Source organism: Megalops cyprinoides, chromosome 7 (genome assembly GCF_013368585.1).
Source record: "Megalops cyprinoides isolate fMegCyp1 chromosome 7, fMegCyp1.pri, whole genome shotgun sequence".
Lineage (NCBI taxonomy): Eukaryota > Metazoa > Chordata > Actinopteri > Elopiformes > Megalopidae > Megalops > Megalops cyprinoides.
The window spans coordinates 25,674,134-25,686,810 of record NC_050589.1 but is presented as its reverse complement, the minus strand read 5'-3'; the positions used below and the strand labels follow the sequence as shown (position 1 = coordinate 25,686,810).

The window sequence follows — 12,677 nt, the reverse complement described above, 5'->3', positions numbered from 1 at the left end:
ATTCAACCTGAAGCTGTGGAGAGACTGCTCCCATAATGCATCGGTGTCTGGGGCTGGTCCACTGGAGCCAAGATGGCCGACTTCGAGGAGCAGCTGTCGGATGAAGACAAGGTATGAAGCTTCTTTTTTCAATTAACTAGTTTCATGTTTTATAAATCGTTGGTTACGAACAGTTGAACAGTTTCACAGCATAACATAGAAACTTCAGATCTCACATGTGGGGTATTGTATTCGTTTTCGCACCTGTATACTAATGTTTACTTAGCTAGCTAGCTAGCTAGTAAGATAATATTGTCTATCTGTAGGTAATCATACAGTTGGCTGGTAATAGCTAGCCGAATGTGCTAGCTGTAGTTAGCTTGATATCTTAATGATTCGTGCAAACGTACAAGCGTTTTACTGAAAAACAAAGCTCGCATAAAATATATCCAGTGATCCATTGTTACTCTACCTTTGCGTTATTAGATTATCGCATGTTTGCATTGCTGCAGCGAGCGTGCTATGTATCTAGACTAGTTAAGTTCAGTTCCGTCTTTGAACACTGGTCGTGATGGGCATGGTCAATATGCGTCTAAACATACAATTCAATTCCACCTTACCTGACAAGTATCTACATGCCGAAGTACTTCTAGATAGCATCGTAGCTAGTTTGAGATGTTTTTATTTTTGTTTTTCCTGATTCGTCTTGGTTTGTCAGTACTGCCTAGGCTAATTATAAGGTAGCTAGTTGTAGGTAGTCTGGATACTTCCTGCTTTGAGAATAACCTCTCTCCGTTTTGAGGTGGGCTGATATTTATAATTTGCTGGCTAGCCATGTTGTACGTTCCACCACTAACTTAAATGAGTACTGCTTTGAGTACTAGTATCACCGAGAACTGTGGATTCCAAGATGCAGTCGATGTATTTGTTGGATCGTTAAAATGGCATCCCACTAAGTTTCGTCACCTTGAGAATGTTTCCAGAAGTGTAACTAGCACTGTGAATACTGCATTGCTTATTCTGAAATCGGTATTGCTCGACGTCGCCTATGCGTTACTACACCAACTCACTAGCTATAAGTCTTCCTTGTTTGGGTTAAAAGTAGTGTTAAGCCTTCTGTTCGCACCTGTAGCACAACCGCTGTACCCGCATACCAGTTTCAATAATTTTTTGTCAGAACATTAAGTGAAAGTCGAATTTCGTATGCTTGACTATGTTTCGTCTGAACCAGCAGGTATGTCAGAATATGGAGAATATATTGCTAGCTGCCTACACCGTTTAAGGTAAATTCAACCAAACTGAAGAACCCCGGCGCGCTATATTGCAAGGGTCTGGTGGGGCTTTGCAAAGATTGCTGACAGCGAATTTGTGGATGCAGATTGTCAAGATTGTATGAAACCCCTCGCCGGAACAACAGGATGTGGCATTTCACACCACGTGTTCAGTCACGTCTTGATGCTCTGGTCAGATGACAGTTTTCTCTAAAACTGCTGAGATTGATTTAGTATGACCTGCAACTGAATGCAAGTGATTCTTGTTAACACATCAGTTCAGGAAGAGAGATTGTCTCTCCATCTGTTTTCCCCAGAATCCAATGTGGTGCACATGTATCATGAAAAACACAAAAAAACTAACATGGACTGGTGGAAAGGTGTTTTGCAAATGCAGTTCAAGTCAGTTAATATTCTGTGTGTATGAGTATAATAGAAGGGTAACCTGCTTGCTGTATTATATCTGCTCTGTACCTCAGCAAGCAGTTGGACACTTTTTTGCACACATTTGTTTACATAATTCTAGTTTTCTTCATATTTCCTGATAAACACTGTTAACCTTTTAAAGAATGGTGTGTTTTTATTGGCAGTACCAAAAATGCATTTGTTCTAAATGGAAATCTACAGTATAGCTGTGTGATTGACTGGCAGTGGCTAGCCAGACAACACTCATTCAAAACAAGTGTCTTCTATTAGACACAACAGTCCACTGTAGAGAGGGGGAATCTTTTCCTAATCATATTAGTGCCACACGCATACACACACACATGCGCCTTTGTTTTTAAAAGCGTTCATGCATCCAACACCAGTCAGGGATCAACTCTTGACAAAGTGTGTTAGTGCTCTTAATTATCCACCAGTAGCAGGCAAATAGCTAGGGTGATCTCAACATTGTTTTGGTATTGTTTGTTCATCGTAGAGAAAAAGTGAACAGAACATGCCTAGTGAACCATTCAGGCATAAGTCAGAGGCAAAGGGCAGAGTGCCAGGTCTGTAATAGGCTTGTACTGGGTAGGCTTAGAAAGGGAAGTCCTGACAAGCATGTTCAGAGGCCTCTCTCTGTGGAAGAACTCAGCTGAGCTGCCATATCTCAGGCAGGCCTCTCACAGCCAACAGGCTGCTGCTTGTTCAGCATTCCTTACCTTCACTGGCTGGCCTGCAGCATGTCACTGGTAAGGCACGCGCAGAGGTTAGCGATGTGACATGGACAAGGCTAGGGGGGAAACTGTAAAGTGGCAGTGGCTGTCCTGGGTGCCCAAGAGGTGAAAAATGGTCATTCCAGTTGACACTTCAGGTGTAGAAGACTGTGCTCTCAATGGAAAGAACCCTGAGACCTTGATTTACATATGAACTATGTATGTTCGGTAATAGGAATTCCACGTTATGAGTATACATTTCCTTTTTCCTGTGAAGCTCCTTCTTTTGAATGCTGTCCAGATTTGTTTCTGACATAAGGTTTGATTTCAAAATAGTATGACACTGAACCCCTGCCTTACTGGTATCCTAGACAGAAAAGCATTCCTAATTTTGTGTAAAATTTTTAAAAGGGTGAAGTTGCACAGTAAATGGTGTACTGTGCTTTGTACTGTAATTGGCAAATGCCGGCTATTCACTTAAGGGTAGTTTCTCAACTGCTCTTGATTAAACGTCTGTTTACCAGGCAACAGCTTTGAATTTCCAGATGAGTGTCATGCCATGAACAGCAGTCCTTTTCTGTGCTGTTGTAGTAAAAGGATTGAGGGTTGTAGTTAAAGGCCTAAAATCGTAACTCCAAATAAAATAACAGATTAGTGCCCTTGATTTTATGTTAGTAGCCAGCAGAACCAATATTAAACCCCAAAAGAATGTAAATGGAACAAAATGTCTGAAATAGAACAGTCCCCGTCATAACAGTCCATTGAAGTCATTAACTCTAGTAAGTCTCATTTCAGAATTTCTATATGTGGGTTTCATACAGTTGCAACTTAGTAGGTCTCACTTAGAATTATGCCACCAAAGCATGGAAGCCTGTTTCCATGTGTTTGATATAACTATATTTTTAGTCTGAAGAAATTCTGTTAGGTTAGGTTAGTCTTGCCGCCAGTCAGAATACTAAATGTTTGACACTAATCAGTATTTATTGAAAGTATATAGCCAAGGCACTGCCCTTATCCCCACATGCTTATAAATGGCATTGTTATCCAGTGTTTGTAAAAACTACTTCCAGTGAGAAGACTGTAACATTCCAGATGATTCTTAAAATCTAAAAATTTCTTGGGTGGCAAGGGGCCACTTTCAAATTTGATTCATGTTCATGCAGAGTATTTCAGCTCTCCTTCTTTGTGTTAAATGTATCGGTTGTTAGGATACTGCTTGTTTTGCTAGTGTGCATTTTTTTAAGACATTTATGGGTGCATGAAGTAAAATAACTGACACTTCCTCCTGGTTTGGAGATCTTGTAGGATTGATTCCTCAATGGAACACGTTTAAACGCAGCACAGACAGAGTCAACCTTCACGTTATGTAAAGCCATGGACGTTTTTGTATGATGCCACATCCTTTTTACCATTCTGGTTAAAAGGTGTTTGTTCCTGCTGCTGAGTGAAGATGGTAGGATGGCTAGGTAGTGCTTGACCACTACAGAATATATTGCAAAGTAGCACACAGCATCTTCACTGCAGAACTACAGTTGGACAAGAGTTTCTTTCAGGCTAGCTGATTAACAAGCACTCAGATGCCTGAACAGCCACAAAAGCTGAAGGTGTGCCTTACCCATAGAATTTCCACTCTTGATCCTTCAGGGTAACGTGAAGTCAGCTTTGTATGGTACATTCAAGCAAGTCCCTATGCCAGTGCTGTTAATTCTGTGTCAAATCACAGTAATCCGTGGATCATGGGGAGCTAGGGCCAGACGAGGCATAGTAGAGTGGTGATCAAAGCCATCACATATCTTGCATTTATAAGGTGACAGAAAAACCCCTTAGGTGTGAAGTAGGCCTGTATCGGATGACATTTGCTCATTTTCCTATTGAGAATCAATGTGCTTGTATGGTAGAGCGGCCTGGCAAATGCAGAGTGAACTTCAGCAGCAGGTAACCCCAAACATCTCATCGTTCATACTGTTGAATTTTGGAAAAGTGGTTAGAGTCTCTGCGTTTCAAGTCAGCTGTACTCTCTGCCTTATGACCACACAAAGCCTCCAGTATTCCCATTATGTATTGTCAATGAAATCAGTATGTGTCACTTCTGTCATGCCCCTGACTGAAGCATGACTGCCAAATTCCAACCATTTCTGCATATTTTACTGCTGTGGCAGCACAGTGGTGCTTTACCATTTCAGCATGACGTGTTCCAAGCTGCTTTAAAATCCCTTCACCGGCAGTTACCAGTTTGTGGACAAAACCTTACCTTCTGTATGTTTTAATAAATCAAGCTATTTCATACAATCATAAGGTCTTCATAAACCAAATGCAGCATTTTTCCAAATAAAGCACTGTCTCCAATGTTTGTATAACCATGCAGGAGTAGTACGAGTGCATTCCGGTTTCCATCTCAGTGACATTTTGAAAGGCCATTCAAGAGGAAGTTCAAGAAATAAAGGGTGTGTGAAAGGGTAGTTGTTTTGAGGAAATTACATTTTCTTCATGGTTCAGCAAAGACTCCAGCACACAAGCATACGTTTAAGAGTGCAGCAGAAGACAGATTTATCGCTGAAGTCGCAGCTAGTGCCACTGTTCTTCTGGTGATTACTGGCTCCACTCTGTTGGGAAGAGGGAGGCCACTGTCCTTCTCCTGGGAAGTGGGAAGGAAGTCCCAGAAAAGCCACAACCCCTCCCCCTCCATCCATCCATTCAGACTCATGAGCCAGTTATGGTCTGATCCCTAGATGAGTCATGTTCAGACTACATCAGCCTTGATTATAAACATAAACATTAAGGTTTTCAACCATCAAGGACTGCACCCTGCTGACATACTTAATGCATACTTTTACAGTGGGGGAAAAGGCCACTTACCAGTATGTCAAGGCAAATGTTTGACACAGGTTTATGCCACTACTACCTGCATTTCCTGGTTTTTAAGCTCTTACTCATAGATCAGGTTTTTACAGACGTGTCAGATGCCACTGTAAAGACCATTCCAGACACTTAAGAAGCAGTGACTGGAAGGAGATAAGCCTGCTTGTCTTGTCTCATGATAGAAAGATGGGCACAGTTTAATTGTTCATGTTGTGTGTTGAGCGGTGGTGCTGTAGCTTTCTGTGCAGGGTGAACATTAGGTCTTCCAGCAGCTCAGCATCTTAAAGGGCCAAGAAGCCTGCCACATACTCTTGAAAAAGGAAGTCCGTTTTTTTTTTTTTTTGGTCTGTGAAGCTCACTCTTTACCTGAAATGGTCATAAATCTGCAAACGCACAGAGAAACAGGAAGAACAGCAGCTGCCTACCATATGTAAATGAGCCCAAAGCACTATCATCTGTTGGGGCAAGCAGCGGGTTTGTGGTTTGTGCCCAGCTGTGTACTTTTCAGCAGAACAAGTGTGTTGAACTGTACCACCTAACCTCCTTAACAGGATCTTTAGCCTTCATATGTTCCTTTTCTGTAGAGATAGTCTGACTGAGTATTGAACTGGCAGAGATGAGAGTAACACTTTAGATTTCTTGAGGCAATTTGAAGTGACACTTAAGATTTGAGAATGATCTCTTTAGGCTACTTAATTGCAACTATAGCTATGGAAATGCATTATTGTTGTTCTTGGTATGACTGACTGTAGGAGTGATGGGTCAGTATTCATGTGCCTCTGTAATTGATGAACAAAATACACCAGCAGTAATAAATAACTGGAATATAAGTTAATTTTGATTCTATCTGCAGATTTTTAGACACACATTTGTAAATTAAAAGCAAGATTAGCTAGCTGCTAAGCGTCCACCACCACATCTTGAACACTTGCACCAACTCAGTAACTCAGTAGCAGCTGGGAGGTATACAGTAGCCAACCTGTCAAAGTCTCCCTGTCAGAGTTATATCTAACCCCCCACTACCCACCCCCCACTCTCCCTCTCTGCCAGGAGCTGTTTCACTGCATGCTTACATGGGCAGTCCACGGCCAGCTAAGAAAAGCCCGGACTGAGTTCCTTCCATCTAAGGAGTGGCCTAGTCTTAGGACCACAGCTCTCGACTCTCTGTCCACACTAGTGTCCAGAGCTGACCTTCATTAAGCCTGTGTTTACTGGCATGGCTGTCAGGGCAGGGGGTTCTCTGTGCACAATAACTTGTGCCCTTACAGAGTGTTCACATACCCATTTTCTTCCAAGGCATTTGAGTCCACATCATTAGCTCACATTTTTCTCACAAGTTCACATGACTCTGCCTGATTCAGCACAATGCTCCTCCATTCAGCACATCGCCTTTGCAAGGTTGTTTTCTCTCAGATCGATTGAGTCATTTACATCACATGTCTTTCATTGCTTATGTGACCCTGTGTGAGCAGGCTTATAATTATTATTAAACATAGTGATTTACACACACTGTATAACCCATTTGTTCTGATGAATCATTTTCAAAGCAGCAGAGGTGAAAGTTTTGCTTAGTGGGTACAAGCTGTTGTCCATTTGGGTTTTGACACTTTAAACCTCAAGCCCTGCTGCTGGATTACCCTCCACGTTACTGCTTATCTGGGTGGTATAGCATGCTTATGGTGTAGGGTTTCTTTGACAGTGACACTTGGGCAGTGTAAGGTAAGCTCAGTCATGGGGAATACAGATGATGTATGGTTAACCTCTTGCCCCCCACCACCATGCTTAAAGCTGGGGGTTTTTCTTGCAGATGTTAAATCTGATGTCACCTCTCCTCCCCACAGGTCCGCATAGCAGCCAATTTTGTCACCCACGCTCCTCCTGGCGAGTTTAACGAAGTATTCAATGGTGAGAATGCTTCAGTCTGCTGCAGCACCAGTTTATTAGGCTTATGAAGCTATGCAAGAATATATGCCGAGAATATATTGGCCTAAAATTAATTAAAATTAATTAACATGTAGCTGACATTTATTATCATTTCAGTAATTAAAGACACCTTATGCAAATCAGGCCCTAGTGTTTTAACTGACATTGGCAGATGGCAGCTTCTGTTAAGTGCAGTTTCCTACATGACACAATCATGACCAGGTGCCACTCCATCAGGTACACAGAGCTCAAAGGATATATAATAACACTGCTAGCCTCAGAAGTATGTACACATTTCCATCACTCGGCTGTCTTACAGGGTCCTATAGGGCTGATCTGATTATGGTTCTGATTATGATTAAGGCTGTGAATGGTCAGTGAAAGTGAGCTGCTGCTGTTGTGAACAGGCTACGGGTGAAGACCAGTAACAGCTATCTTTGTTTACAGATGTGCGGTTACTGCTCAACAATGACAATCTCCTCAGGGAGGGGGCTGCACAGTGAGTACTCCGTCCTCATGATCCAGGGAAAATGTTCTTCCTCCTCACCATTTTAGCTTTAGACACAGATAAGACAAATAATATCAGTAGACGAGTTTGTACATTGGACATTCATTTAAAAAGCCAGACAGCATGTTTCCACATCCCATCCCTCCCAGAGTGGCCGCCATGCATTACTTTAATTTGGCCCCTGTCAATTTCCCAATGTAAATATAAGAAGGAAGCCCATCATTACATGGGAAAAGGGATGTCCAATTAGCAGAATTGTTATGTTTTCGTGTACTCAGCTGCAAGTCCTGCTCAGCCTCTCTAGTTAGCATTATAGGTGTGAGGACCAGTTGTTTGTTTCTGTCCTTTTGTATCAGTATATCCATCTCATGTGTCCTCTCGTTCCTCCTTTGTTTTCTCTGGAATCATGCTGGTAATTATATACCATCACAGGTGAACAGCCCTATTACCACCCTTTGCGATGACAACTTTGTTCTTTGTCCATAGTCAGCCATGGGGCAGTCTGTTAGCAGGAGGCATCACCTGAGAATCCCAGCTCCACTGAATCAGTGGAAGGGCACATTCATACACATCCTCTCCCACCAGAGACCTATTGTGTATCCATTCATGTGAGAAAGGAACAGTCTAGTAATAGTGCACAAGTTAAGGTGTGTTAGGGCTTGAATAGTGTTGTGCTCACACTCACTGGTCTGGGAGTGTTGTTAGCCTTAGTGTTGCTCAGTTAACTTGAATGGATTTACTTATGTTCTATTGTGCTGGAAGTTGCTCTGGGTAAGAGTCTCTGCGAAATGTATGTAATGTAATGAAATTCAGATTCCCTACAATAACACACATTGTTTGAAACTGGCTTGTGCTGCTGTGTTCAACTCTTTTGACTGTCTTGATGTGTCGCTTCTAAACAGTGCCTTCGCCCAGTACAACATGGATCAGTTTACCCTCGCCAAAATTGAAGGTTACGACGATCAGGTAAAGGTGCATTACATTTGACTGTTGCCTTCATTCAGAGGCCCTTTTCACGGCTCAACATTTGCTAGATTCAGCAATTCAGCTGAAGTTCCCAGGTCTACAACAGCAGCAGCACTCTGGAATGTTAACCTCAATGTCTAGTAACCTCTGGGCAGTGTTGCATCATTGTGAATTAGATGTAGACTAGGCAAACAAAACAGGGGGAAAAAAATGCAGGCCTCTGTAAAAGCCAGTTAACCCAGATCTTGTCAGGGGTGAGTAAAAATGCACACAATTTGCAAAATAAAAAAATGGACAAACCAATACTGGAACAGTAGTTATTTGGAAAATAGTAAAGCAAACTTGTAACACTGGTGACTGTGCAAATGTCTTCACTCAGGACCTGGACAGTGCGTGTTTTTACATGACTTCCCAAGCTGAACTGCTACTGAAGCTTCTCCACTTCCATGCCTTGTTCTAGGGTTCGCTGTCAGTGCCTTACCTGGGCTTTGATCCTACAACCTTATGGTCTCAAAACCAGTTCTGCAGTCACCACCTCAAAACCCCTAGCAGGGTCATATAGGCTATATATAGGCTTTTTTTAATAGTTTAAAGGTGAACACAAGCCACCCCCCTGCAGTGATTGTTTCAGGTTCCAGCAGCCCCCTCACAGCTCTCCCCCGCCCCCCCCCCCACCCCCCAGGTCCTTATCACAGAACATGGGGACCTAGGCCACGGCCGCTTCCTGGACCCCCGCAACAAGCTGTCCTTCAAGTTTGATCACCTGAGGAAAGAGGCCAGTGACCCCCAGCGCTACGAGGGGGAGGCGGCGCTGCAGCCCTGGAGGGATGCCTGCGACAACGCCCTGAGGGAGTATGTCAAGGAGCACTACCCCAGCGGTGTGTGCACGGTGCGTACACCAGTTACTGAGGCTGCCAGACTCCAAGGCTGGGCCGGTGTGGGAATGGGAGCTCGTTTCAGCTGCTGAACTATGTGCTCTGCTGCAGGTATACGGGAAGACGATCGATGGACAGCAAACCATCATCGCCTGCATCGAGGGTCATCAGTTTCAACCCAAAAACTTCTGGTGAGAGGCCATGTCCCAAAAGCACTTTTAAAATAAAACAAGCAGCAGGTTTATTACGTCCCATGGTCCTGGAATGAGCTGCAGGCCAGTCTCAAACTTGCATCCCTCATTTCACTGGCTAATTTTAAGAGTTTTCTCTCTGAAAGCTGTTCTTGCTTCATGTTGTCATCTTATCATTTCACATACGTGTTGCAAAACCAAGTTTGTTTCCAGTTTGTTTTATACAACCCATGTTTTACACTTATATACAGTTTTTGTGCTGTACATGCTTTTAATTGTGATGCCCCCTGGCCAGGTCTCCCTTGCAGAAAAGATTCTTTATTTCAAATAGATTGTCCTGGTAAAATAATGGTTAAATACAAATTTAAAAATACAGTTGAGCCCAGACTACCTTTGTAAGCCTTATGCCTCTGATTAGATTTTCACAGAGGAGAGACTTTGGATGAGAGGTTGTAAGTAGTTCAAAACATTTTCCTTTTTGAAAACCTTCCTGCAGTGAAGCCCGATCTGTGTTCATAAGATATAGCTCTGCACAGCTGTGGATGAGGGGGATCGGGCATTCAGCTTTTCCTGTGTGCCTGCAGGAACGGGCGCTGCAGGTCAGAGTGGAAGTTCAGCATCGGCCAGTCCTCTGCTCAGGTGGTGGGAGTCCTCAAAATCCAGGTGGGCTTTGGTTGAGCCCGGCCAATCCTATAACACCCCTAAACATGACAATACACAGAGAACATTGGATATTTCTCATATCATGCTTCACTGAATGGCATGTACACTTTCTTGTGGCAATCTGCATTCAAGAGAATTCACAGCACTTCACACCAATGAAAAGTTATCTTACTGCATCAAAGAAAAACCCTCTCATCCATTGGCACAAGGAGACTTGTTTTTATTGAAAACCGCTGCTTCACTGATAGTAAACTCATTTTATATACTATAATCTCTGGCTGAGATCTGCAGGGTATTTATTCTTTTGGTTTTGCATTGATTACATATGCAAACAGCTTGGTTGGACAGAGTTTGCACTGTGTCACTGGTGAGCTGATAGGTTTCCGCGTGGCTGACCCATTTTACACTTTGCCTGTTCAGAGACTGAAAGTGATTCTAATCTTCCCTCATTTGCTCGGCCCACCAGGTGCACTACTATGAGGACGGAAACGTCCAGCTGGTCAGCCACAAGGACGTGCAGGAAACCCTGACTGTGTCCGTGAGTATCCCCTCGGAGTATGTCTGTCCACATGTCCATCTGTCGATCTGTTGAGGTCCAGGCGTTGCTGTGACATTTGCTGACTCACTTCCTCCACGCAGAGCCAAAAGCCTTAAAAGGAAAGCAGGTCTCAAGCATTGCAAGACTGCAGCACGCCAAGACGTCAAAACGAAACACAGTCAGATTGCAGTCATTTCTGTGCCAGATGAATTCTGCTGATAGAAGTGCTTTCGTATTTGAGTGCTCATGCTGCCTCACAAAAGAGCAAGGTCACCTAATTTTCCTCTACTTTTTTCATCAGAGTGAAAATCAGACTGCGAAGGAGTTTGTGAAAATCATTGAAAATGCTGAAAATGATTACCAGGTAAGTTGATTCACAAGGCTGGCTTCTAACCACATAGAGAAATCTGGTTTCACTGCACGCTCAGGAATGCTTTCATTAGGTTTCACCCTTGGTCTGGTTTCGGCTGACACTGTTGCACACGCAATGCATTCTACAAAAATGATTACAGTACCATCACAGGTTAAGATAAAATATCAAATTAAAGTGATGACAGAAACCATAATGGTAATAACATAGAAAAATGATTAAACCATCCCACTTTAAGCATTTTAGACTGAATTCTGGAACCACTGAGAGGAGGGAAAGTGTGCTGTATTTAAAAAAAAAAGGGGGGGGAGCCAAAACTACTTTGTGCTATGAATTACCCTCTTGAACTCTCATGAGGTATTTCACACAGCATCTCACACATCTGCCCTGACCTGGGAGTATATCACATCTGGGTAACCACCTCATCAAAATGTGTGATATTGACCTAAAGGGGAGTTACCTGTAGTCTGTGATGCAAAAAGTGGGCATCAAATGGGGCTAACACAATGTTCTCCCTCCTCAGACTGCCATCAATGAGAACTACCAGACCATGTCAGACACCACGTTCAAAGCCTTACGCAGGCAGCTGCCCGTCACCCGCACCAAGATTGACTGGAACAAGATCCTCAGCTATAAGATCGGCAAGGAGATGCAGAATGCCTAGAGGAGCTTGCATGGATGGGTCTGCTTGTTACAAACATGCACAAAAGACAAACCAAGGGGAAAAAGACAGAAAGCAGATATGAGAACCAGAAGGTGTGGTCTCAGAACATGTGGCATCATGTGTCTATTATTATTATGTTGTTGTTTTTAAGATGCCATGGTTTGAGTCTGGTTTTGGGGAATGGGGGGGGGTGGGAGAGAGAAGAGGGCTGCTTTGCTCTGCCCCAGCTATGGGAGGGTAGCAGATTACTTGATAGGCTAAGCAGCAAGTTTTTTGAGAACATGTGGATATTCTTGTATTTGAACCACCTGAAGCAATGAAACTTTTTGGCTCATTATGTGGTTTTATGTTCTCCACACTTTAGATGCCCTTCAGAGGGCCCAGTGAAAGATCTTTGGGCTCCTCAAAGTAAAACTTAGAGTCACAGTCCAATAAAGCCTGACATCTGGGCAGAGTGCACAGTGAAATACCTGACCCCAAACACATCACAGCAAGAGCACCACTCCCACTCTTATGCGCCTTTGCTCTGACATTGTTTTTGCAAAGTGAGTTTTACCCTCCAGTAGCAAAAATATCATAGGGAGCCATGTTTGCAGAAGTCTTTCCCATGGTAAAGATCTCCCTCAACGTGTTCAGTAACAGGCTATACATGCACACATATAGATTTGTATATGTATTAACACAATATTATGCAATTTTAAGTCTTAAGGCAGTGCCCCCCTACTGTAACATGT

At 43.1% G+C, this 12,677-nt stretch overlaps 1 protein-coding gene across 1 annotated transcript; it reads left to right on the top strand.

Annotated features, from left to right (window-relative positions):
* The first annotated feature begins 45 nt into the window (after positions 1-45).
* LOC118781236 (F-actin-capping protein subunit alpha-1) lies at positions 46-12,208 on the top strand. Its single transcript, XM_036534183.1, has 10 exons — positions 46-111; positions 7,087-7,150; positions 7,616-7,667; positions 8,579-8,642; positions 9,325-9,531; positions 9,629-9,708; positions 10,293-10,371; positions 10,838-10,909; positions 11,211-11,273; positions 11,803-12,208. The coding sequence occupies exons 1-10, from the start codon at positions 73-75 to the stop codon at positions 11,941-11,943; spliced, it is 861 nt and encodes a 286-aa protein (XP_036390076.1). The 5' UTR covers positions 46-72; the 3' UTR covers positions 11,944-12,208.
* Positions 12,209-12,677: the final 469 nt, after the last annotated feature.